General features: G+C 44.1%; 1 protein-coding gene, 1 long non-coding RNA gene and 4 other non-coding genes across 11 annotated transcripts in view; 4 read left to right on the top strand and 2 right to left on the bottom strand.

The window, feature by feature from the left end:
- Positions 1–6186: 6186 nt before the first annotated feature.
- On the top strand, positions 6187–6314 carry LOC112129278 (small nucleolar RNA SNORA11). Its single transcript, XR_002911685.1, has one exon. It is a non-coding gene; the product is annotated as a small nucleolar RNA SNORA11 (small nucleolar RNA).
- Positions 6315–17334: 11020 nt separating this feature from the next.
- On the bottom strand, positions 17335–20767 carry LOC129050092 (uncharacterized). Of its 2 annotated transcripts, none has more exons than XR_008513552.1 (2): positions 20382–20767; positions 17335–17503 (listed from the first exon to the last, which is right to left on the bottom strand). It is a non-coding gene; the product is annotated as an uncharacterized LOC129050092 (long non-coding RNA). The 2 variants fall into 2 exon arrangements; XR_008513553.2 differs by having other exon boundaries at positions 20349–20638.
- On the bottom strand, positions 19913–19984 carry TRNAH-GUG (transfer RNA histidin (anticodon GUG)). Its single transcript has one exon. It is a non-coding gene; the product is annotated as a tRNA-His (tRNA).
- Positions 20651–20722, top strand: TRNAH-GUG (transfer RNA histidin (anticodon GUG)). Its single transcript has one exon. It is a non-coding gene; the product is annotated as a tRNA-His (tRNA).
- Positions 20768–20944: 177 nt separating the features above from the next.
- The window catches only part of SHF (Src homology 2 domain containing F), a 35398-nt gene continuing 29048 nt past the window's right edge, over positions 20945–27294 (top strand). For all 5 annotated transcript variants that reach the window (XM_063716140.1, XM_063716139.1, XM_054531402.1 and 2 more), the window contains exon 1: positions 20945–22323. In XM_063716140.1, coding sequence (XP_063572210.1) covers positions 22021–22323 — 303 coding nt within the window. In that variant the 5' untranslated portion in view covers positions 20945–22020. The remainder of the gene's footprint in view (positions 22324–27294) is intronic.
- Positions 22418–22489, top strand: TRNAH-GUG (transfer RNA histidin (anticodon GUG)). Its single transcript has one exon. It is a non-coding gene; the product is annotated as a tRNA-His (tRNA).

Genomic DNA, 27294 nt, shown 5'->3' with positions numbered 1-27294 from the left:
GTGGGTAAAAGGCTATGTATGGATGCCGAGCACCTGAAGCAGTGAACTGCACCAGACTACCCACTAGCAATGCAGGATCTCTCTTCTGTGATCCCCCAAGAGTTATATACTAAGAGCATTTCTTAGTATCTTTTGCTAACCATTTTCCATGCTAGATGCCATAAATGAGAGGTACTTCTATGGGATTTGGAGAACGGAAGAGAGACAGAGTATTATTATTTTCCCCCCAGTAGCAGTGGACAGATATATACACTTCAGCAGATACAAACGAAACTAGGGGCACAGCTATAAATAAGACAGAGGTTTAAAAGTTAATAAGATAATTCTATCAACAGCATTTAAAAACTTGAAGAAAAAGACCAATTTCTAGGAAAATATCTTACTACATCTGGCTCAAGAAGAAAATGAAAGTCCCCCAAATCCCATTACTGTTAATTAAATTGAAGAAGTCATGAAAAATCTGTCAATAGACTTATGTTTTCACCTGTGAAAAATTAACTTATAATAATTCTCTTTCTGGAAAATTAGAAAACTGGATAAAATATATGAAACAATGGCTTTCAGACATTGGACAACAGGCAACATATAACTATGATCTCTGAGAGAAAGAGAACAAATGAGGTGAGCCCTGGGATTGGCCAGTTTACAAAGACAGAGAACACCAGAAATCTGCCGAGGAATCTTTTTGAGTCTTTGGTTTAGAAGTAACTTATGTATGCATCCAGTGAAATACCATGAAGCCAGGTAAAGGACCACCAGAATGTAGTAAACTAAACACAGGGCTGTGAGTAGTTTGTGTTACTACTAGCCAGGAGGATCATGCTTTAGTTAGTAAGCCCTGAAAGTTTGAAACTAACTCCAAATAATTTTTTTTTTTGAACCAGAGTCTCACTTTGTCGCCCAGGTTGGAGTGCAGTGGCATGTCTTAGCTCACTGCAACCTCTGCCTCCAGGTTCAAGCGAGTCTCCTGCCTCAGCCTCCCCAGTGGCTGAGATTACAGGTGTGCACCACCATGCCACGCTAATTTTTGTATTTTTAGTAGAGACGGGGTTTCACCATGTTGGCCAGGCTGGTCTCGAACTTCTGACCTTGTGATCCGCCTGCCTCAGCCTCCCAAAATGCTGGGATTACAGGCGTGAGCCATCATGCCCAGCAACACCAAGTAATTTTAACCACATGCCAGAATAATGTCAACACTCTAAAGAAATACCACAATATCAACACCTAATGATGTAAAAGTCATGGAGTCTGGCATACAAGAAAATAATTACCAAATATGTAAAGAAGTAGAAAAATATAACCCATAATCAAAAGGAAAATCAATCAGTATAAATCTCAAAACTATAGGAAGATGGAATTAGCAGACAAGAACCTTAAGACAGCTAACATAAATATTATAAATATTTTTAAGAATGTAAAAGGTGGCCAGACACGGTGGCTTATGCCTGTAATCTCAGCACTTTGGGAGGTCAAAGCGGGAGGATTGCTTGAGCCCAGGAGTTTGAGACTAGCCGGGGCAACATAATGAGACTCCATTTCTACCAAAAATTTTTAAATTAGCTGGGCACAGTGACGTGTGCCTGTAGTTCCAGCTACTTGGGAGACTGAGTGGGGAGGATCACTTGAGCCCAGGAGGCTGAGGCTGTAGTGAGCCCTGAACACACCATTACTACCAGCCTGGGTGACAGAGTGAGCCCTTGTGTCAAAAAGAAAAAAAAAATGTAAAAGAAAACGTAAACATAATAAGGAGACAAACACAATATAAAAAGATATAAATGGAACTTCTAGAGATTAAAAATATAATATCCAATATAAAAAAATTAGACTGGGTGGGATTAACCGTGAACTTGAAGATATAGCAATATAAACTATCCAAAATGCAGCGTAGAGAGAAAAAGGAAAATGAATCAAACCTCAACAACCAGCCGGGCATAGCGGCTCATACCTATAATCCCAGCACTTTGGGAGGCCAAGGTGGGCGGATCGCTTGAGCCCAGGAATTTGAGACCAGCCTGGACAACATAGTGAGACCTTTTCTCTTATTTTTTAAAAGAAAAAATATTTTAAAACAGAAAAAATAAAAAATAAAAAATGAAATAAAACAAATCTTAACAACCTGCAGGACAGCCAGGCGCGGTGGCTCACGCCTGTAATCCCAGCACTTTGGGAGGCCGAGGCAGGCAGATCACCTGAGGTCAGGAGTTCAAGACCACCCTGGCCAACATGGCAAAACTCTGTCTCTACTAAAAATACAAAAATTAGCTGGGCCTGGTGGTGCAAGCCTGTAGTCCCAGCTACTCTGGAGGCTGAAGCAGGAGAATCGCTTAAACCTGGGAGGCTGAGGTTGCAGTGAGCCAAGATCACACCACTGCACTCCAGCCTGGGTGACAGAGCGAGACTTCATCTCAAAAAAAAAAAAAAAATTACTTGGACAAATAACAATATACAATTTCCCCCCAACACACAAAGAAAGTCGCAGAGGAGATATATGATCTTGCTTTAGCAAGATCTGCTTTGCGTTTAGCTTGCCTGGGCCTCAGTTTTCTGATCTTTAATATAATGCCTATCTGATAAGTGCTTGGAGGATTAGCTTGTGATAGATGTAAAGCTCTTGGCCCAATGCTGAGTACTCAGTTGTTGCCCATGAATGGAAGTAGTGAATGTAAAATCCCCAACACCAGGCTTGGCAAATAGTAAACACCTCAAAATGTAAATTATTGTTATCATTTCATCCCATGTTTTCTTTCTTTGGTCTATATAGACTTAATTTCATTATAAAGATAAAATAGACCTTGAATGATTAAAAAAAAATTATAGCCTGGGCAACATAGGAAAACCCCATTTCTACAAAAAAGATATATATATATATACACAAAATTTATATATATATATACATACAAAATTTATATATATATATATACATACAAAATTTATATATATATATATACATACAAAATTTATATATATACAAAAAATTAGCTGGGTGTGGTGTCAAGCGCCTGTAGTCCCAGCTGCTGGGGGGTTAGGGGACTGAGGCAGGAGGATCACATGAGCCCAGGAGGTTGAGGCTGCAGTGAGCACCACTGCACTCCAGACTGGGTGACAAAGCCAGAACTCATATCAAAAACAAACAAACAAAACTCAGCTAACCTCAAGCAGAATAAACATAATGAAAACACACAGAAAGGCAATCATAATCAAACTGTAGGAAATAAGTGATTAAAAAGAAAATGTTCAAAACAGCCAGAGGAACAAAGATAACTGCAGCAGACTTATCAGAAACAATGCAAGCAGAAGACAGCAGAGCAACATCTTTTAAAGTATTGAAAGGAAAACCTATCAGCCTGGAATTCTAGTGTGTGAGTGTGTGTGTGTGTGAGAGAGACAGAGTTCTGCTCTTGTCACCCAGGCTAGAGTGCAGTGGTGCAATCTCAGCTCACTGCAACCCCCACCTCCCGAGTTTAAGTGATTCTCCTGCCTCAGCCTCTCAAGTAGCTGGAATTACAGCCGTGTGTCACCACGCCCAGCTAATTTTTGTATTTTTAGTAGAGACGGTTTTGCCATGTTGGCCAGGCAGGTCTCAAACTCCTGACCTCAGGTGATCCACCCACCTCGGCCTCCCAAAGTGCTGGGATTACAGACGTGAGCCACTGTGCCCAGCCTGGAATTCTATTTACAGGAAAAATATTTTTCAAAAACAAAGGCAAGGCCAAGTGTGGTGGCTCATGCCTGTAATCTCAGCACTTTGAGAGGCCAAGGCAGGCGGATCACTTGAGCCCAGGAGGTCAAGACAAGCCTGGGCAACACACTGGGACCCCTTCTCCACAAAAACTACAAAAATTAGCTGGGCGTGGTGGTGCCTACTTGTAGTCCCAGCCACTCAGGAGGCTGAGATGGGAGGATCACTTGAGCCCAGGAGGTTGAGGCTGCAGTGAGCCATGATGGAGCCACTTCACTCCAGCCTGGGTGACAGACCGAGACCCTGTCTCAAAAAAAAAAAAAAAAAAAAAAGGTACAGATAAAGAAAAAGGACAGAAAAAGACATGCCATAAAAACACTAATCAAAAGAAAGCTGGAATGGCTACAAAAATATCAAACAGACCAGGCACAGTGACCCACACTGGTAATCCCAGCACTTTGGGAGGCTGAGGCAGGTGGATCGCTTGAGCTCAGGAGTTCAAGACCAGCCTGGGCAACATAGCGAGACCTCGTCTTTACCAAAAATACAAAAATTAGGATGTGCCTATAGTCCCAGCTACTTGGGAGGCTGAGGTGGGAGGATCGCTCGAGCCTAGGAAGTCAAGGCTATAATAAGCCAAGAACGCATCATTGCACTCCAGCCTGGGTGACAGAGCGAGACCTTGTCTTAAAAAAAAGGCCGGGTGCAGTGGCTCACCCCTGTAATCCCAGCACTTTGGGAGGCTGAGACAAGTAGATCACCCGAGGTCAGGAGTTCTAGACCAGCCTGGCCAACATGGTGAAACCCCGTCTCTACTAAAAATACAAAAATTAGCCAGGTGTGGTGGTGTGCGCCTGTAATCCCAGCTACTCAGGTGGCCGAGGCAGGAGAATTGCTAGAACCTGGGAGGCGGAGGTTGCAGTGAGCCGAGATCGTGCCATCGCACTCCAGCTTGGGGGACAAGAGTGAGACTTTGCTCCCCCACAGCAAAAAAAAGGAAAAAAAGACTATCAAACAAAGTAGATTTCAGAGCAAGAAATATTTCCAGGGATAAAAATGGTGATTTATTTTTTATAGTTTAATGTATTTTAATAGCAAACTTACAGGAACAGCACAGAAGACAGACAACATTAAACACATGTGCTTGCATGTAGGACAACTCAGAAAAGTATAGTGAATGGATAGAATCTACTATATGATAAAAATGCTACCAACACTATTTAGTTGCTGTCAATAAGAAATTTACTTGTTTAAAAAAAATCCAAATGCTGGCATTGTCCAGAAAAATTTAACAGGTTTATTTATAATTATTATAAAGTTGAACCGCTGAAACTTGTTCACTGAAACATTTTAACTTGCATTAATGCTTTACCTCCCTGCATTTATATAAAAAATTCACACACAAACGAAAATGTAAAAACTGCCAATACCTGATTTCTGTCCCCTCTTTTTGCACTCGTAATCATATACTTAGGAACCTTTTGACCCCATGGGGGAAAAAAAAATCTAACGTTCAGAACTACCAATAACAGGAAGAAGATAATTTTTTTTTTTTTTTTGAGAATGAAATGTTTCCCATCATAGTGGATTCTTAAGCACATTCTCCACGTGTGCGGAGTGCTAGCTGGATATCTTTTGGCATAATTGTTATATGCTTGGCATGGATAGCACACAGGTTGGTGTTTTCAAAAAGGCCAACAAGATAGGCCTTACTTGCCTCCTGCAAAGCACCGATAGCTCTGGAAGCACAAATCTGTTTTAAAGCCCTGAGCAATTTCTCTCACCAGACGCGGGAACGGGAGTTTGCGAATTAGTTCGGTGGACTTCTGATAACGCCTAATTTCACGGAGTGCCACAGTACCAGGCCTATAAAGACGAGGTTTCTTCACCCCTCCAGTAGAGGGCGCAGTCTTGCGACCGGCTTTTGTAGCCAGTTGCTTCCTGGTGCTTTACCACCGTCCAGTTTGCGGGCAGTTAGCTTTGTACGAGCCAAGGTATAGAGACTTCCTTACTTACTCCCTTCTCCTTCGACTGGAGCTCGGCGAGGGAGAGGCGGGAGAGGCGGTGCTGGCGTTGGAGAGCGACGGCGGCGCGGCGGCGACGGCGGCTGCAAACACAACTCTATAATTTCTTTTTTCTTTTTGAGACGGTGTCTCGCCAGCACAACTCGATAATTTCTTTTTTCTTTTTTGAGATGGTGTCTCGCGCTGTCACCAGGCTGGAGTGCAGTGGCGCGATCGCGGCTCACTGCAACCTCTGCCTCCACCTCCCAGGTTCAAGCGATTCTCCTGCCTCAGCCTCCCAAGTAGCTGGGACTACAGGCGCTCGCCACTACACCCAGGTAGTTTTTTTATTTTTGTAGTAGAGACGGGGTTTCACCATGTGGGCTAGGATGGTCTCGATCTCCTGACCTCATGATCCGCCCGCCTCGGCCTCCCGAAGTGCTGGGATTACAGGCGTGAGCCACCCCGCCTGGCCTCGATAATTTCTTAATAGTAAAGAGGTAAGGGATGTGCTCAGAGCAGGGGGCCTGAGGAATGGCTCCTCTGTTTACAACACACCCAACAGGAATCTGGGATCACTGTGGCGAGAGGTACCAAAACTTGTAGGCTTCCTATGAACAAACTCTACATGTGAAGGGAAAGAATAATAATAACGTCAATTCATTAGATAATGCGACAGTTTTAAATTGTATACATCTAACATCAGAGCTCCAAAATACATGGAAGCAAAAACTGACAAAGTTGAGAGAGACAAAACCACCACAATTAGATTTTTCAACATCTCAATCATTGATAGATCAAGTAGAAAGAAAATCAGTAAGGATTTAGAAAACTTGAATAACACTATAAAACATCTTGACCTAATTGACATTTATAGACATTTCATCCAACAACAGCAGAATACATATGTTTTTCAAGTCCCCTCAGAACATTTACCAAGATAACCTGTATTCTGAGTCATAAAACAAGTCTGGATAAAAGATTGAGATTATACAATGTTCTCTAATAGCAACAGAATTAATTTAGAAATCAAGAACAGAAAGATATCTGGAAATTATCTAAAAACGCCATTTATAGTAGCATAAAAATATTGAACACTTAGGGATAAATTTGGAAAAAGATGTCAAATTAAAGAAGATCCAAGTAAATAGAAAGATGTGCCATTTGCATGGATTGCCAGACTCAATATTGTTGCATGTCAATTCCTCCACACATTGATTTAGTCATGCAATGCCATTCCAATCAAAATCTCAGCAAGTTTTCTTGTAAAAATTGACAAGCTGATTCTAAAATGTATGTGGAGATTTTTTAAAAGGCCAAATAATTTTTAAAATAAAAAATAAAGTTGGAGAAATAATACTACCTAATTTGATTTACAATATAAATCTACAGAAACTAAGACAATGTTGTTTTGGCATAAAAATAAACATTTAGATCAATGGAACAAAAAGAGAGTCCAGAAATAGACTCACACATACATAGTCAATTGATTTATTTTTATTTTTTATTTTTATTTTTTTAAGATGGGGTCTCACTCTGTCACCCAGCCCAGAGTACAGTGGGGTGATCTCGGCTCACTGCAAACTCCACCTCCCCAGCTCAAGCGATCCTCCCACCTCAGCCCCCTGAGTAGCTGGGACGCAGGTACCCACCACCATGCCCCACTAATTTTTTTGTATTTTTGGTACAGACAGGGTTTCACCATGTTGCCCAGGCTGGTCTCAAACTCCTGAGCTCAAACGATCCTTTCACCTCGGCCTCCCAAAGTGCTGAGATTACAGGTGTGAGCCACCGCACCCAGCCAGCAATTGATATTTGACAAAGGTCCCAAGACAATAAAATGGGGAATGAATAATCTTTTCAACAAAGAGTGCTTGAACAATTGAATAGCAGTGTATTTTTTAAAAACTAAAAGAAAAAAACTTACCTCTTAACTTACAGAATATACAAAAATTAACTCAAAATGGATCATAGGAGGGTCGGGCATGGTGGCTCACGCCTGTAATCCCAGCACTTTGGGAGGCCAAGGCGGGCGGATCACCTGAGGTCGAGAGTTCGAGATCAGCCTGACTAACATGGAGAAACCCCTTCTCTACTAAAAATACAAAATTAGCTAGGCGTGGTGGCACATGCCTGTAATACCAGCTACTTGGGAGGCTGAAGCAGGAGAATCGCTTGAACCTGGGAGGTGGAGGTTGCAGTGAGCCGAGATCATGCCATTGCACTCCAGCCTGAGCAACAAGAACGAAACTCCTTCTCAAAAAAAAAAAAAAAAAGTCATAGGCTTAAATGAAAGTTATCAAACTCAGATATTTGTTGCCAGGAAGCCTCAGCTCTCTCCACAGGGCTGCTTGAGTGTCCTCACATCATGGCATCTGGCTTTAGTGACCCAACAGAGACAGCAAGAAGAAAGGTGCAATGCCTTGTATGACCTCACTTGGAAAGTGACACACTGTCACATCTGCCATATTCTATTTGTTAGAAAGGTCACTAAATCCAAATTTCTCTCTAATGGGGAGAAATTAAGCTCTACATCTTGAAGAAGATACTTGGAAGAGTATCAAGGAATTTGTGGATATATTTTTAAACCACCATCTGGCCACAAATCACTTATTTGCAATTCCCTACACAAAATATATTCACCCCTTTCCTAAGGGCCCCGAAAGTCTCTTCTTATTTCAGTATCAGTTCAAAATCCAGAGTCACAGCATATAAATCAGGTCCAGGTGCAGACAATGCTTTTTAGGTGTATTTCCTTAAAGACAGCTTCTCGCAATCTGAACACCTGTGAACTGGAGCTAAATTATCTTCCCCAACATACACACCCACACACCCACACACACCACACAATGGTGGGATGGGCATACGATAAACACTGTAAACAGTCCTGTTTACAGGGGAAAAATAGGACTGGTCCATAGTGGTTCTGAGATCCAGCTAGGTAAGTTTGGAGATTCTTTTACTAGGATTCATTCCTACTCATCCCCATGACTTTTGGCCCCTACCTTGGGGCTCTTGGTTCTGCTAAGTCATCCTTCCTATTCCATGAGAGATAACTCGTGTTTTTCAGCTGCAGAGTTTTCTCAGTCTGATTACAGCAGGTGAAATTTTGGGAATTCAAAAGTCTCTTCATTCATGTACTATCTTTGTCCCTTTCATTCCAAGCTGTTTCTGCCAATACGATTCTTAAATGTTGTGGGTCTTCTGTGAATCTTACTGTGGTTCATTCCATTAGTCTGAGATCGCAGCCATAAACCTTTTTGCAATAAGCCCTTCTCAATATTGGGCTTCTGCTGAGGTGCAATGCTCTTAAGCTTTTGAAAAGCCCCACTGTTTAATGGAGAGTATCTATAAAGCATACCCTTAAGATCTTTAGAGGGCCTTTTGTCTTACTGAATGGTACTCTGACGCTCTACCTTGGATCATTATGACAAAGAATTTTACTTTGTCTTTAGACCATGTTTTCCCAGTAGTGCCCTAGATTTCATCTTTGCTCAGAATTCACTTCTTGGCCAGGCATGGTGGCTCATGCCTATAACCCCAGAGCTTCAGGAAGCCAAGGCAGGAGGATTGCTTCAGCCCAGGAGTTTGAGGCTACAGTGAGCTATGATCATTCCACTGCACTCCAGCCTGGACCTCAGAGCAACACCCTGTCTCTAAAAAAAACAAAAACAAAAACAAAACCCCCAAAACCTAATCTATCTTTTACATTTAGCCAGATAGAGAGGCTGAAAATTTTCAAAATCCTCAAATTCTGGTTCCTTTGTGTCCTTCATGTTTAATAGTTCTTGGCTTATCTATCTCCTCTTGCATTTTACTATGAACAATAAGAAGAAACCAGGAGATGCTTTCAACAGGTTGCCTGGAAAGCTTTTTGCTAGATCATGTGGTTCATTTGGTACATTTTTACTTTCTACATTACCCCAGGTAACAGTGTTGCTAAACTTTTCGCTGCTGTATAATAATGACCCCTTTCCTCCAATTGACAACAAGATTTTCCTCACTTTCCTCTTTATGCTCTCACTTACAATCTCCTCAAGGGCCCTGAGGCTTCTTCAAGGTATTCAGACTTTTCACTAACACTTTCCTCCAAGGCTGCCCAATTCCAAAGCCACTTTCACATTTTAGGGTTTTGTTATGGCAGTGCCCCCACTTCTAGGTAACAATCTGTATTAGTTACTTATCACAGTGTAACAAATTACCTGAAAACTTAGCAGCTTTAAAAGCAGACATTGATTATCTCACAATTTTTTTTTTTTTTTTTTTTTTAGACAGAGTTTTGCTCTGTCACCCAGGCTGGAGTGCAGTGGTGCGATCTCAGCTCACTGCAACCTCCACTTCCCGGGTTCAAGCAATTCTCCTGCCTCAGCCTCCTGAGTAGCTGGGACTACAGGTATGGGCCACAACACCCAGCTAAATTTTTTTGTATTTTTGTAGAGACAGGGTTTCACCATGTTGGCCAGGCTGGTCTTGAAATCCTGACCTGAAGTGATCCACCCACCTCGCCTCAGCCTCCCAAAGTGCTGGGATTACAGTCGTGAGCCACCGCGCCCAGCTGATTATCTCACAATTCCTTTTTTTTTTTTTCCAAAACGGAGTCCTGCTGTTACCCAAGCTGGAGTGCAGTGGTGTGATCTCAGCTCCCCACAACCTCCACTTCTTGGGTTCAAGCAATTCTCCTGCCTCAGCCTCCTGAGTAGCTGGGATTATAGGCATACGCCATGACACCTGGCTAATTTTTTTTTTGTATTTTTAGTAGAGACGGGGTTTCACCATGTTGGTCAGGCTGGTCTCAAACTCCTGATCTCAAGTGATCCGCCCACCTGGGTCTCCCAAAGTGCTGGGATTACAGGCATGAGCCACCACGCCTGGCCATGATTATCTCACAATTTCTTAACTCAAGAATTTGGAAGTGACTTAGCTGAGTGATTCTTGTTCAGGGTCTCCCATGAGGTCGTTGTCAAGATGTTGGCTAAGGCAACAGTCACCTGAAGGTTTGATTTGAGGCCAGACAATCTGCTTCAAAGATGGCTTGCTCACATAACTATTGGCCAAATATCTCATTTCCTTGATGCCCATTGGCAGGAGGGCTCAGTTTCTCACCACATGGATCGCAACCCCATGAGGTCACTTGAGTCTCCTCGTGACCTTGCAGCTGGCTTCCTTCAGAGCTAGTGATCCAAGAGAGAACAAAGAAGAAGCTACAATGCCATTTATAATGTCCTGTCAGACCTGTCAGATGTGACACACCATAACTTCCAAATTATTCCATTCATTCAAAGAATAAATTCAGCCCACCTTCACTTCAGGAAGAGAAATTAAGCTCTACTTCTTTTTTATTTTATTTTGAGACTAGAGTCTCGCTCTTATCACCCAGGCTGGAGAGCAATGGCGTGATCTCAGCTCACTGTAACCTCTGCCTCCTGGGTTCAAGCAATTCTCCTGCCTCAGCCTCTGGAGTAGCTAGGATTACAGGTGCTCACCACCACGCCCAGCTAATTTTTGTATTTTTAGTGGAGACAGAGTTTCACCATGGTGGCCAGGCTTGTCTTGAACTCCTGACCTCTGGTGATCTGCCTGCCTCGGCCTCCCAAATTGCTGGGATTACAGGTGTGAGCCACCGTGCACGGCCTCTACTTCTTTTTAAAAAAAATTTTTTAGAGATGGGGTCTAGCTATGTTGTCCAGGCTGGAGTGCAGTGGCTATTCATAGGCACAATCATAGTGCACTGTAGCTTCAAACTTCTGGGCTCAGGTGATCCTCCCACTTCAGCCTTCCAAGTAGCTGGACTATAGGCTTGTGCCATCAAGCCTGGCTAAGCTCTACTTCTTGAAGGGAGGAGTATCAGAGAATTTGTGAACATATGAACTTGTGAATCACCATGAGTTTTCTTGAAGCATTTGGCCAAAGAGAATTGAAGAAAAAAGAAGTTATTTGTAGCTTTGATTATATGGTTAAAAATATTTTATCTAGAATCAGGACGAGGCCAGTGAACCAGAGTAGTTATGATACAGAAATAGTTTGACTTTTTGAAATTTTTTTATTTTTGAGAAGGAGTCTCGCTCTGTTGCCCAGGCTGGAGTGCAATGGTGCAATCTCGGCTCACTGCAACCTCCACCCCCTGGGTTCAAGCGATTCTCCTGCCTCAGCTTCCCGAGTAGCTGGGATTACAGGTGCATGCCACCACACTGGCTAATTTTTGGGGTTTTTTTGTTTGTTTTTTGTTTTTTTTGAGACAGAGTCTCACTCTGTCGCCCAGGCTGGAGTGCAGTGGTGCGATCTTGGCTCACTGCAAGCTCCGCCTCCCGGGTTCACACCATTCTACTGCCTCAGCCTCCCAAGTAGCTGGGACTACAGGCGCCCGCCACCACACCTGGCTAATTTTTTTGTATTTTTAGTAGAGATGGGGTTTCACCGCATTAGCCAGGATGGTCTTGATCTCCTGACCTTGTGATCCACCCACCTCAGCCTCCTAAAGTGCTGGGATTACAGGCATGAAACACCGCGGCCAGCATGACTGAAATTTAGAAGAAAGTTTGGAAATAAAAAAAATTCAAGTCAGATTGTTGCAATTTTTGTATGTATCTTTCCCTTTTAACTTAAAATTACATTTGAAATTTGCACATTATACCATCATGTCAAATGCTCAATGCTAACAATATCAGTATAACATGGATACATCTCTTTTCATGCTGTTTTGGCTACCCTGACTCTAGAAAACATTATACACTTGATATTAGACCTTCCTCTTTTGATCTGAAAGACCAAAATAGATGCCCCATTATCAAGTAAGACAGACCCAAAGCTTAAGGAAAGTAACTTACCTATGGGTCCAAGGTGCAGGCTGGCATAGCAAATTGCTAAATTCCTATGGCTAAGGTCCCTAATAATAGGAGCTATGAGCTCTGATTTACAACCCAGACCACAAGTCTGATTAGACAGAGGACCAGCCTTACAAATATTCTTTTCTCAGAAGCTATTGCAGACCTTAAGCCAGTTTCAGACAGCTTATAGAGGCTGTGCACAAATTGCCTTGGTGTCCTATAGTTCATCTTTTGATGTGGAGACAATTCCACCTCATTTTAATGCCAAAACCCTACCCCAAAGTGAATGTGGCATATATGTTACATACATGTTTACCCATTGCCCATACATATAGTTCCCCTCATAAATATGTATAGCTTTTCCCCAAATCTGCTGAATGTGTATGACACAAGCTCTGTGAAGCATAAAACCCAATGTGTCCTTCCCCTCCTTGAAGAAAGAGCAGGCTGGGTGAGATGGCTCACACCTGTAATCCCAGCCCTTTGGGAGGCCGAGGTGGGTGGATCGCTTGAGCACAGGAGTTCAAGACCAGACTGGGCAACATGGTGAAACCCTGTCTCTACAAAAAATACAAAAATTAGTTGAGTGTGGTGGTGTGTGCATGTGGTCCCAGCTACTTGGGAGGCTGTGATGGGAGGATGGCTTGAGCCCAGGAATTCAAGGCTGCAGTGAGCTATGATCACACCACTGCACTCCAGCCTGGGTGACAGAATGAAATATTGTCTCAAAAAAAAAAAGAAGAAAGAGCACCATTGGTCCACGTTGGAGACTTTCTCTTCCCAGCTGCAAACTGATATCACCAATATAGCTCTCCTTTCTACTATCTAGCCATCCTGGTGATCTTCTGGATGACACACTCAAGCCTCATATCCATTTTTTTTCATCCAACATGTTCATCCCCTCTACCTCCACGCTAAAGAGAAAACATCTATAGGTGTGATTTGAGGGAAGAGTCCCTCGTCCATCCCTAGATGAGTATTAGTCCCCGAGCTCCAACATCAACTACTAGTCCAGGGAGCAGAAATTCTCTTCTGTCTCTCCTGAATGAAGACTTTTATCAGGATATAATTATCTATTTACACCTAACCTTTCTAAAACACAGATATGACTATGTCTCTCTTCTGCTTAAAAATGGGAACTTAAATGCCCCTCTCCCCTCAATGCCTGATACAAAGCCTATGGACAGCCTTCAGGAAATTGTGAATTCCTGATATTTTATCATAGGTGTATTACTTTGGAGAACAAGGCTGTGGCTGTCAATGGATCCCCAAAGCAACGTTATCACAAAATGTGAAGAAACACCAGCCTCCAGGAAAAAGGCCTGACTCAAGTAAGAGATTCATCAAAATTTGGCTCCAGCCTCTCTCACCCTCCACTCTCTCATCCATATCTTTGTTGTTTCTTTGTTTGTTTGTTTTAGGGGGAATTACGGGCATGTACCATTGCACCCAGCTAATTTTTGTATTTTTAGTAGAGATGGGGTTTCGCCATGTTGGCCAGGCTAGTCTTGAACTCCTGGCGTCAAGTGATCTGCCCTCCCCGGCCTCCCTCCCCTCCATATCTAATGTTGTAGCTACAACTTGTCTTTTCCTATGCTATCTGTACATCATACTTCCTTGCTTTTACTTCTGCCTTTCTCTTTACTTAGAACACCCTTTCCTTTTTTTCTTTTTTGAGACAGAGTCTCATTCTCTCACCCAGGCTGGAATGCAGTGGAGCGATCTCAGCTCACTACAACCTCCGCCTCTCAGCCTCCCAAGTAGAAGATCCTTTCCCTTTCTTTTCCAGGAAAAGTACTATGCATGCCTTGGAACTCAGATCAAATGTTGTATCCTGGTAGAATCAACGATCTAAACTCCAGTACACTTTGTATATATGTCTGGCATAGTTCTAATTAGTTCTTCACTCATCTGATTAACGCTGAACTAAAATGATCTCAGGGTAAGAATGGGTTTTATTTAATTCATATCTCCAAGGCCTAGCACAAATCATACTAGGCACTACTGGTTGTTGGGCGGGAGGATAGGTGTCAGCATGGACCATTGCCCAACAGAACAGGAACACATGTCCCTCTGAGCATGCCTCCTCAGACCCCCTACTCACCCAGGACCATTTCTGCTCAGCCTGATGCTTTTGCTGTCTGAACTCTGTAGTGAGCTTTGTATTTGCAGATTTTTCTGACCAGTAACTCAAAACTAATTTTGGAGACCAACATTGCCAATTTAAAACGTTTCCAAGAAAAGATGTTTTTTAAAACCTATCACTGGCTGGGTACAGTGGCTCATGCCCGTAATCTCAATACTTTGGGAGGTCGAGGCAGGTGGATCACCTGAGGTCAGGAGTTCAAGACTAGCCTGGCCAACAAGGTGAAACCCCGTCCCTACTAAAAATACAAAAATGAGCTGGGTGTGGTGGCACATGCCTATAATCCCAGCTACTCAGGAGGCTGAGGCAGGAGAATCGCTTGAACCTGGGAGGCAGAGGTTGCAGTGAGCCAAGAGCAAGACTCCATCTAAAAAACAAACAAAAACAAAAACAAACTAAAAAAAGTATCACCTACTTTCTCCATAGTTTCATAGAAGTCACTTTAATACCTCAAAAATAAAAAGAGCATTGTCTCAGCCTAGAGGACAGTCTTTGGATTAAATGCATGTAGCATTTTAAAAGCTTACCACATTGACCTCATTTTTTCATTCAATGGTGAAAAGTTTGTCCTAGTTTATCAGTTCTAAAAAGTTTGGAAACCACTGATTTAGACCTTTGCTTCTGCAAGGCAGCTCCTGCATTCTTCCTGACTCAGGAATTAGTTTCAAGTCTCGTGCCAGGAATAAAGTCCTGCACGATCTTTCCCTACAGTTTCTTTTTGTGGATATGGAGAGAAGTACCTAGAAACAAGAGACCAACTAAAGCATATTGAACAGTCTATGCTAGTCACTTGACTTTGGATGAGGGGCAAATCTCAGTTGACAAACTCAGCTCAAAAATAAACTACTCTAGGCAAGAAGTATCTTATACAGCTTTGTAGCCCCCCATGACTTAAGAACTAAGAGATGCTAGTTTATGGGAAGAATGAATGAATGAATGAATGAGTGGATGGATGGATGGATGGATGGATGGATAGATAAGTAGATGGATGAAATTTTAGTCCTCATTATCCAGAGAATCCCTGTGGAACAGGTTCAGTTAAGTCGGAAGTGGTATGTTGCAAATTAAAGGAGTCTTTTCCAGCCTCAGCTTTTCACTACTACTTCCTGGGGCACAGCGCCTTCTAGTGGAAATCCAGATGTGCTGCCTCCTCCCTAGACGGCCCTAAACATGGGCCCTTTGATGACTCCCTCCCAGATCACCATCTCCTCACTGTGAAAACCTCAATGACACCCCCATTGATGAGGCTCAGTAGATTCAGGGAGGTCCTTTCTAGTAACCCAAGTACTCACAAGATGAACAATGAAGGATTCCATTAGAGCTTTAGGCTAGAGCAGCACTTCTCAAACTTTCCTGTGCAGACGAATCACTTGGACAGGACCTTGTTAAAAATGAAGATTTTCACTGGGTAATTCTGAGTTGTGGATCAAGATTCTGAATTTTGAACAAGCCTTCCAGGACCAGAGCCTGCTGGTCCAGTGGCAGCTGCTCAACACTGCGCCCCTGTGGGGGTTGGCAGCTCCCAGATATACAAGGTATAACCAGGAAGTATAACCAGGAAGCTGTGGGGTTGATGGTTTAAGCAGACAATCTGAAGCTTATAAATTACTGTTGTCCCTTTCAAAGTTTGCCCTTTGAAGTCTACACACTCCTATCAAAAAAAAAAATTGTTTTTCTTTTGCTGAAATGTTATTTATAAAACATTTCTGGCATTGTCATTGAAATTTTTGTGCCTTAAAAGACTCAGTGGTGACATTTTTCTCTTTGAAGGTGGCTTTAAAAGCAGTCAAAAGTTATTTCAAAATAGAATGTGATTATAAATACTGAGGTGGATGTACTCATATGGCTTATAAATTAGCCCTGAAAATAATCTCCAAATAAGAATTCCAAAAATATTTTCGGCAGCTGTTTGGAGAAAGTAGAATGCCTGATGTGAAACACAATACTCATTTGGATGTTTATGTTCCAGGGTGTTCATTTTTAAGGAGTTGATTTCATTATGTTATATTCCCATCTACTATATTATTTAAGTAAAACTTCAGTAGGGCTTTGTAAGTGCCAGGCACTATTGCTTTACAAATATTCATTCACTTAATCTTCATAACAATCCTTTTACAGATGAGAAGTCATTTTACAATCATTTTACAGGTGGGAAAACTGAGGCATGGAGACATGTTGCTTCCCCAGGGTCACCCAGTTAGTAAGTGGATGAGTTGAGATTCAAATCTTAAACAGCCTACTTTCGGGTGCCAGAGGCTTCATTACTAAGCTATGCTAGCTCCCCCAACAGAGACGAGGTCTCACTATACTGTCTAGTCTGGTCTTGAACTCCTGGGCTCAAGCAATCCTCCCACCTTAGCCTCCCAAAGTGCTGGGATTACAGGCGTGAGCCACCATGCCCAACTTATGCGACCTCTTAATTAGAGTTAGGACTAGTCTAGTACTGTCAACTACTGTACCTCGGGGTCTATCAGATGGAAGGGAAAAAAAGTCAAAGTGACTTAGAGGTTGGAAACCTGCAGAAATTAACAAATCCAACCAAGATGGGAACAACTGGAGCTAGAATGTGTGAACAGGGTGCTCTTAAGTATAAGCACCCTACCTCTTTCCTGGCACTGAGACCTAGAGAAGAGTTCCAACCTCAAGCTGGAAGTGATAGGAGGAAAGATTACATTCCCAGAATCAGAAATCATAAAACAATTTTAAAAGCAAGAGACCAACAGGAAGAGGGTGCTGACTGATTGCTCAGAGAGGGTGTCCCAGGGCAGCAGGGTCTTGATGAGGTCATTCCAGGCCAGGGTCTCCAGGAGCAGGGCTTTGCCAGCCCAGACATTCCATTTTGTCAGTGTACCTAGAGATAAGTAGGCACAAGGGAAATGAATTATTCTAACCAGACTCTTAAGAGTCTAAACCAAAACACCCACAGTTAGGAGAACAGTGCCAATAAGCTTGTTCAAAGCATGCTTTTTCCTGCAGGGAAGTCTAATGGGCAAATCATTATCAAAGTCTGTTTTGTAAGGAAAATTGACTGAGTGACCTCAGAAGAGGATGTTATGAAATGTTGAGAGCTGGATGCGCCCATCTCATGGACTACTGTGTAGCTGCCAAAAAGGCCATCAGTCTGAAGTGCAGGAGAGTGCCCTCCTCTCGTGTCACTCTTCCTGCAACTAGGTCACAATACAACACTTTCAGTTCAGCTTTCTTTAGCATTCCTGACCTCAGACATGGATGGCTAGCGGGTTATCTCAGATGGTGAATGTTTGTGATTTTTGTTTTATTGGTTGACTCTTTTTTTTTTTTTTTTTTTTGAGACAGGGTCTTGTTCTGTTGCCCAGGCTAGAGTTCAGTGGCATGATAACGGCTCATTGCAATCTCCCGCTCCCAGGCTCAAGCAATCCTCCCACCTCAGCCTCCTGAATAGCTGGGACGACAGGTACACACCGCCACACCTGGCTAATTTTTGTATTTTTTGTAGAGATAGCTTCTTACCAAGTTGTTCAGGCTGGTCTCAAACCCCGGAGCTCAATCAGTCCTCCCACCTCAGCCTCCCAAAGTGCTGGGATTACAGGCATGAACCACCATGCCCAGCCTCTTGATTGACACTTTTTCCTTGTAGTACTCTTAGAGAGTGGCTACTCCTGACTTTCTCCTCAGGGTGTGGAAGCAGCTCATTGCCTACTGAAGCACCTGCAGCAGGGCAGTGGGGGCTGGTCTTCAAGGGAAAAGCCAGAGCCTTTCCTGGCATCCCACCCTGACACCTTATTCCAGCCCACAGATTGAAATCCGTCACGGCAGTTATTTGGTGAGGGGTTGGAGGAATATAAGTCACCACATTCCTGTTGGCCAGTTCTTTTTTTGTTGTTGGCGATGTTGATTTTCTAGACATATAATTTTTGAATCAGTCATCCAAAGCTTGGCAAGTTCTCAGGCTCACCTTTCCCCATTCTATTTTGCGCAGAACACTCTCAAGTTGTGAGCTGTCCTGTTGTGTGGTTTAAACTCGCCAAATGGAGAGAACTGGGAAACTGGAGACCTGGGGAGATTACAGCCCCCATGCAGTGCCTTGCTTTTTTTTTTTTTTTTTTTTTGAGACAGGATCTTGCTCTGTCACCCAGGCTGGAATGCAGTGGTGTGATCTCAGCTCACTGCAACCTCTGCCTCTGGGGTTCAAGCAATCCTTCCACCTTAGCCTCCCAGGTAGCTGGGACTACAGGCACACGCCACCATGCCCTAATTTTTGTATTTTGGGTAGAGACAGCGTTTCGCCATGTTTCCCAGGCTGGTCTCGAACTCCTGAGCTCCAGAGATCTGCCCACCTCGGCCTCCCAAAGTGCTAGGATTACAGGCGTGAGGCCAGTGGCTAGCTTTTAAGTGCTGTTCATTCTTTACTGATTGATTGTGGGTAGAGGGGGCGCAACCCCATTGCAATGTCTGTCTCTCCCAGGAATGATCTCGGGCTTGCCTTGCCACCCTCAGGACACCTGAGAGGAGCTGGAGAGGTTCATTCCTCAGTCCCCTCTCATTCCCTCCTTGAGAGTGACATAGCTGCCACCAGCTGCCTGAAAGTCAAATCCAAAACTCACTTCCATTTTGCCTAATGCCAAACGACAGACCTGAATTTGTTGAGTTTGGGTTTTTTAGGTCCACATAAAACAAGCAAACAAAATGTGCTTAAACTTGAGGTAGATTAAGGGAAAACCCTCCAGGAGAAAACCCCCTCTCACCTAGGCGACTGTGGAGATGAAGGCCACAAACCTCTCATTAGCACCCCTCATAGTGGCTACAGGAACCAGCACCTCTAATGCAGTCATATTTTTCACTTGTCACGGGATCTGAGGCAAAACGGTTCAGCGTATGGTCTAATCTGCATTCTTCTAACCCTTAATTAATGTTTGCACATTGTTCCTATCACCCCTTTGTCCCAAAGTATTGATGTTTTAGCTAGTGTGAAGCTTTTTAGAGGACCCAATATATGATTCGGTCATTCACAAGGGTAAAATAAAGAGTACCACACAGAAACTACATAAAAATAAAATAATCACATATTGGGGAAGGTGGGGGATGACTGATTCACTAGCAGATGAAAAATTAAAAACAGAAAGGAAAGCCCCAGAGTGTGCACCGAACTTTTTGTGCACACTTCATTGTCCATTATAATTTCAGCCCTGGCCAGGTAACAGCTTTTAGAGTTAGCTTCCCAGAAGAATGTGTGGCTTTCCAAGTCTAAAAAGACGCCCTTGCCGTGCCATTGTTTCTACAATGCCGTGACTCGGATTCGAACCGAGGTTGCTGCGGCCACAACGCAGAGTACTAACCACTATACGATCACGGCGAGCTACCGGGACACCACAACGAGCAGGTGACCCAGTGTTGCCCTTCTCGTCTAGATGGCGGCCATTCCAGCTTTCCTAAGCTTCCATTATCTACCAGGTTCCTCCCGCACCCACGTTCACCCACAAGAGCAGGCGGGAGCGCTGTGGACTCCCTAGCCCTAAGTCTCCTCTTGGCTGTACGCACGGACTGCAAAAGAAGGGACATGAAAGTGCTTTGCAACCAAAGGATTCCTATGAGGCCGGGCCTGTAATGATGTGAAGCCCCTGCGGACGCCCGAATGGTGGCCCAAAGTCTCTCTGACGCTCACCATGCCCTGGCTATCATGCTATCTGAACGACTTTGGCTGGGACTGGAGCTCTTACATTTTACAAGAAAGAAAATCAGTTCTGACCCACCGCCATACAACTTCCTTGAGGCGCGAGGTAAGGGGAATCCCAAGAGCAGCCTCCACGGTGGAGAAATCGGCCACCGTGTCTGGTGCGCAGGCAAGTGTGGACCAAAATCGATAAAGCAGAGATTGATGCGCTTGCGTGCCCTCAGATGGCTGCGAGGGTAGAGATAGGCGAGAACAAACAGTGACATATCAATGACATTGCAAGGGGGCGGGGCTTTCAACAGAGAAGAGTTCAGGCGACAGACCGAGGCCCTGTGTCCCTAGTAGCTCGCCGTGATCGTATAGTGGTTAGTACTCTGCGTTGTGGCCGCAGCAACCTCGGTTCGAATCCGAGTCACGGCATTGTGGGAACAATGGCACGGCAAAGGGACTTTGTTTTACTGTACCAATCCGTTTTTAATCCTGAGTTCACAACATTGAGGAAAATGGACCCCGATCCCCTTGTGACATTTGAGAGTGACGTTTACGCTGGCTCTGGCTAAATTGGACTTTGGAAAGATATAGGCTTCCGGGTCCTCTGAGCCTGGGCGCGTTCTTGAAGACAAAGCACAGACCACTCGCCAGTTTAAAAAGTGTTGTAGTAGACATACGTACAAATTTCCACAGAAGCACTGGGAGCGGATTCCTAATGATAGGAAAAGAAGGCTTAGCAAAGGAAGTGAGGATCAAGGTAGCTCTTAAAGGCACAATGAGAATTTGTCAGGCAGCCAGGATGATTTCGTGTGCAGAGGCTTGAAGGGGGTCTTGAAAAGGAAAAATCTTTTTTTTTTTCGAGATAGAGCCTCGCTCTGTCACCAAGGCTGGAGTGCAGTGGCGCGATCTTGGCTCACTGCAACCTCCGCCTCCTGGGTTCAAGCGATTCTCCTGCTTCAGCTTCCCGAGTAGCTGGGACTGCAGGCACCCGCCACCACGCCCGGCTAGTTTTTTGGTATTTTTAGTAGAGACGAAGTTTCACCGAAAAGGAAAGATCTTAATTCCTCTTTATAAGTCTTCTGTCTTCTTTTTAAGTCCTCACCCCAACAACGCCCAAAGGCTCTGGCCTGACAGGTAGTAGGCGCTTCTCGAGGACGTGTTGAGTGAATGAGTGCAATTGAGGCATGGGGAACCACATTGAAGGAGGGCCAAGAGATGAGCTGGAAAATGCAGACGAAGTTCCTGCCATCTAGGGGTGAGGGTGAGGAGGGTAGGAGTGAAAATATTCAAATCGTGTTTAGCAAGATCCCTCCCGCGGCTCTGCATAGGGAGGATTGATGGGAGCGGGTGACATTGGAGAGACAGGCGGTCTCTCTGGAATTCACTTGTTAAATACCAATGGCACCTTCTGAGTTTTGGCAAATAGCCACTGCCTGCTGTGTACTCGGCCCGGTTTTAGGCGCCGTGGGGGCGAGAGCACTGATGGACAATAATTAAAATCGGACTTAGTCCCTGCTGCGGCCCCGTGACACAGCCTAGGTGGGCACCTGGCACGGCGGAAGCATTGCGGAAGGAGGAGTCAGGGCTGTCAGAGTAGTTTGAGAGGCTGGAAGGAAGTGGCTGTTGGGAAGATGGAGAGATGCGTTTGTTGATTTTTTTTCTACCTGGAACCTGGTTCTAGGGTGTCCACAATCTCCACAGAGGCGGCATTGGGTCACCGCTGGAGGATGCAGCAGGAGGGAGGACCCGTGAGGAGCGCCCCCTGTAGGCCCGGAACCCTGGCGGGTTCGCGGCAAGGGTCTCCGGGGCACAGGAAACGGGCATCCCCCAAGGGTAGTCTCAGTTCCGCCCAGCCCCATTCCTGGATGCTCACGCCGTCTCCCCTAAACTCCCACTGCGCTCACCGGGAGCACATCTCATCATCACCACCGCCCGTGGCTAATGGGCCAAAACAGAAGAAGAAAAGCAACTGGCGGAGTACAACGCGCCTGCGCGTTATCAGACTCAGCGACAGGCTGGAACCCCGCCCCGTAAGTAGGCCATTTAATGACGCGCAAACTGGGAAGGCCTATGACTGTTGAAGAGGACAATCAGAAGCCAACCCCTACGGGTCCCCGGTAGCTCGCCGTGATCGTATAGTGGTTAGTACTCTGCGTTGTGGCCGCAGCAACCTCGGTTCGAATCCGAGTCACGGCATTGTGGGAACAATGGCACGGCAAGGGGCTCGGTGTTTTTTCCCCCTTTTTTGTAACGTTTTATATAAATCGTAATTCACTTTCTTGAAACGAATCAATGTTTCTCTCCTTTGAAAACTGAGGCACTCCGAGGATCGCCACCTACAGTAACTCTCAAGTAATGCTCTGATACAGCTTCAACCCAGCCGTTATAATCCCTTTCTTACCAAATATAGTTGTCTGAATCATTCCACACCAGCAAAACAGCTCCCCCATGACCTTGTGATTTTTTTCTCTTTTCATGTACATTTTTAATTGAGTCATTTATTTTTATTTTTACTTATTTATTTTTGAGACAGAGTCTCTCCTGTCGCCCAGGCTGGAGTGCAGTGGCATGATCTTGTTTCACTGCAGCCTCCGCCTCCAGGGTTCAAGCGATTATCCTGCCTCAGCCAACCAAGTAGCTGGTACTACAGGCGTGCACCACCATGCCCGGATAATTATTGTTTTTTTTTGTTTGTTTGTTTAATTTTAAAAAAACTGTTTTTGAGATGGAGGCTCTGGGTCATTTATTTCTAAATAGGGAATACATGCACAAAAGTCTAGTAAAAAGTACAGCTCTTTTTCATTTTTCACCCTATCCACCAATTATTTTCAGTTTCCACTATATCTTTCCACAACAGTCCTTGTATGGATATATATTTATATATGCATATACGTATGTGAATCTATTCCTCCTTGCTTTTTGCATAAAACGCAAACATGCTCTCACTTGCTCGCTCTCTTTTTTTTTTTCCTGAGGTGATGGAATGTGAGCAGAACATGAAGTAATAGGTTTGTATTGGTAGGCAATCTCCCTTTACTGGGAAGAGTTCACATACCCTGAAGGATGTGAATCTCTACCTATTTCTGGTCCTGTTCCTCTTTTACCCAGACCCTGACTCCAGGCTGGGGAGATGGGGAAACAGTTTGTGTTGGTAAGATAGGGGAAAGGGACTCTTTACTATACCCATATAAACCTTTGGATGGGAGCCTGGGCTCTGTTAGGAAGCAGCCCTATTTTGATTTCAGGTGGTAAGGGCAGGGAAGCATCTTGAATTTGGAGTAAGATAGAAGGACTTGGCTTGGGAGGCCATTTGGAGACCCTCCACTCCCGTGTCCCCCTTCTCTTATTATCGGGCTCCAACTTTAAGTCACAAACCACTACAGTTAGGAAACTCAAAATTCAAGCTCATTGAAGGCAGGACTAGATCTTAACGTATGTTTGTGTTCCAAGCACACAGTCTCTCCATAAATATTTGAACAGAGGTTTCTTATGGAGTCCATAAATGAGTGACATGGCCAGCTTTGCTTTTTTTTTTTTTTTTTTAGAGACAAACTCTTGCTCTGTCACCCAGGCTGGTGTGCAGTGGAGCAATTTTGGCTTACTGCAGCCTGGAACTGGCCTCAAGCAATTCTTCTACCTTGACCTTCCAAAGTGCTAGGACTATAGGTTAGAGCTGCTGCATCTCAAATTGTGTCCTTTCAACACAGAATCATGTTTTTTCATATCAAATAGAAATAGTCTGTATTTCCACTAAAGAGAAAAGTGTGTACTCCTATTTTTCTAGTAATTTGTAGCCCTTTTAGGACTGTCTTTCTTTTTTTTCCCTTTTACTATCCTTAATAGGGACATGACCTGGAGAAATAGTGCACTTTCCCCTTTTTTTTTTTTTTTTGAGACAGAGTCTTGCTCTGTCACCCAGGCTGGAGTGCAGAGTGGTGCAATCTCGGTTACTGCAAGCTCCACCTCCTGGGTTCACGCCATTCTCCTGCCTCAGCCTCCCGAGTAGCTGGGGCTACAGGCGCCCGCCACCACGCCCGGCTGATTTTTTTTGTATTTTTAGTAGAGACGGGGTTTCACCATGTTAGCCAGGATGGTCTCGATCTCCTGATCTTGTGATCTGCCCGCCTTGGCCTCCCAAAGTGCTGGGATTACAGGCATGAGCCACCATGCCCGGCCTTTCCTCTTAACTCTATAGTAAGGAGGGAAGAAAAAAAGAAAGTTGGTAAAAGCAACTGACTTGGGGCTTCAGTGAAATGCTAGGAAGGACCTAGGATGGTCTTTGGAGATATGGCCTCATCTGAAGCCAGTCAGGCTACTTATCTTCCACCAGTTGTACCAGATGTTCTGATGGGAATATAAGCCTAATGCACTGGATCTTCTGATATTTCAGAGGAAGTCAGCCAGGCACAGTGGCTTACGCCTGTAATCCCAGCACTTTGGGAGGCTGAGGCAGGTGGATCACCTGAGGTCAGGAGTTCGAGACCAGCCTGGCCAACATAGGGAAACCCCGTCTCTACTAAAAATACAAAATTTAGCCAGGTGTGGTGGCACACCCCTGTAGTCCCTGTAGGGAGGTTGAGGCAGGAGAATCGCTTGAACCCAGGGGGCAGAGGTTGCAGTGAGCTGAGATCAGGCCACTGCACTCCCGCCTAGGTGACAGAGCCAGACTCCGTCTCAAAAAAAAAAAAAAAAAAAAAAACGAAGTCAGCAATCTGGAGTTTTGTGTGAGATGTTATAAATTTTTAAATATCGGCAACTAATTCAATTATTTTTTTAAACACTGAGTTGACCAAAACTATATAGGCAAAACAAAACTTGGCCCAAATGGAGCTCTGTCTTAACATCCAAGATCCCAACAAAGTGCATATGTGAGAACACTAGGATGTGCTTGTCCTCTCAAGGTTATGGACAGAGATGGACCCAAGACAAGGCTGGAGACAAAAGGCAAGGACCAGACTTGGACAGCAAAACTTAGGAAGAATCAGAGTTCAGGACAGAACTGGACATCCAAAGCCGGGCAAACAGGGGTGAAGATGCTGTACTCAGTACCCAGTGAGAAAAGTGAGGGCTAAGGACTTAGCCTTGGAATATGTACAACTTTAGGAGGTTAAGAGGGGAAACAAGAACGCGGCCTGAGGCTGCTCTAGGCACACTGCCTATGGGTTAGCTCTGCTCTTAAAAGGAGCAGTATCTCTGGTGCTGCATTAAGTTTATTAAAAAAAAAAAAGATTTTAAATAAAAGAATGTGTCCTGAGAGAAGAGAAAACCAGGAAAGTGTCATTTTAAGAAAGTTTAGAAGAAGATTTCAAGGACAGGGGTCAACAGACTCAGGTGGTGCAAAGAAGTCAAGGGGGGAAAAATGAGACAAAATAATTAGGTTTGACATTTAGAAGTCATGGTTGACTTTTAAAACTATCCATGAGAGCAACTGGGCAGTGTGTAGCAAGAGTCAAAAAAGTTTATGCTCTGCCCCAAGATTTCTACTTTTGAGAATCTCACCAAAGGAAATAATGCTAAACTAGGAAAAATTATCTGCATAAAGAGGTGTTTAGAAAAAGGGAGATTGGAAATAGCCTAAGTACTCAACAAATCAGGTAATGTTGAACTAAATTGAGGTATGTTCATTTGGTGATATATTAAATAACCATTTTAAAATTACAGGCCAGGCACAGTGGCTCATGCCTATAATTTCGATATTTTGGGAGGCCGAGGCAGGAGGATCATTTGAACTTAAGAGTTTGAGAGCAGCCTGGGCAACAGAGTGAGACCTCATCTCTGCAAAAAAAATCAAAATATTAGCTGGGCATGGTGGTGCATGCCTGTAAGTCCCAGCTACTGGAGCAGCTGAGGTGGGAGGATCGCTTGAACCCAGGAGGTTGAGGCTGCAGTGAGCCGTGATCACACCACTGTACTCAGCCTGGAAGACAGAGTGACAGCCTGTCTCAAAAATAAAATAAAATTACAAAGTAAAAAGTCAATTTTAAAATACCGTTCCCAACTAAAAGGAGTAAGGTTTCTTTCAAGAAATGACTGATTCTAAGTCTGCAGCAGGGGAGATACAAAGTGATTCTGGAACATCTTGTGTGAGAAAGCATGGAAGAGCTTAAACATTGATGGGACCAAGTCAAAAGGACACAGGAGGCCAGGCACGGTGGCTCACGCCTGTCATCCCAGCACTTTGGGAGGCTGAGGTGGGTGAATCACCTGAGGTCAGGAGTTTGAGACCACCCTGGCCAACATGGTGAAACCCCGTCTTTACTAAAAATACAAAAATTAGCTGGGTGTGGTGGCACGGCCCTGTAATCTCAGCTACTAAGGAGGCTGAGGCAGGAGAATCGCTGGAACTCGGGAGGTATAGCTTGCAGTGACCCAAGATAGCGCCACTGCACTCTAGCCTGGGCAACAGAGCAAGACTCCATCTCAAAAAAACAAAACAAAACAGAAGAAGGACACAGGAGCCTCTTGAAAAGGCTCCCAATAGTCAAATTTTGGGTAATTTGGGCATCAAAAAGAATAGTAATATGATAATAACGGATTATATCATGTTGAATGAAAAAAAAATTCACTCCATGATGGAGGTTGGGGGAGAGGTAAGAAAGCTCTCCTTTACAGAAGAATGCCAGCTAGGAACAGTCAAGCTGGGAACTATGTCAGGCAATGCTGCCTACTTCTTTTTTTTTTTTTTTTTTTTTTTGAGACAAACTGTCACTATGCTGCCCAGGCTGGAGTACAGTGGCACAATCTTGGCTCACAGCAACCTCCACCTCCCAGGCTCAAGCAATCCTCCCACCTCAGCCTTCTGAGTAGCTGTGACTACAGGCTCACACCACCACACCTGCCTAATTTTTTTTTTTTTTTTTTTTTTTTTTTTGGTACAGAAGGGGTTTCGCCATATTGCCTAGGCTGGTCTCTAATTCCTGAGCACAAGCTCTTGAACTCCTGCCCTCTTGGCTTGGAATGACCTTTCACTCCTTTACTTCATCTGTCCAAATCCTACAAGC

This window comes from Pongo abelii, chromosome 16, assembly GCF_028885655.2.
Source record: "Pongo abelii isolate AG06213 chromosome 16, NHGRI_mPonAbe1-v2.0_pri, whole genome shotgun sequence".
Lineage (NCBI taxonomy): Eukaryota > Metazoa > Chordata > Mammalia > Primates > Hominidae > Pongo > Pongo abelii.
The sequence above is the reverse complement of the archived record's forward strand: the minus strand, read 5'-3'. Positions and strand labels throughout refer to the sequence as shown.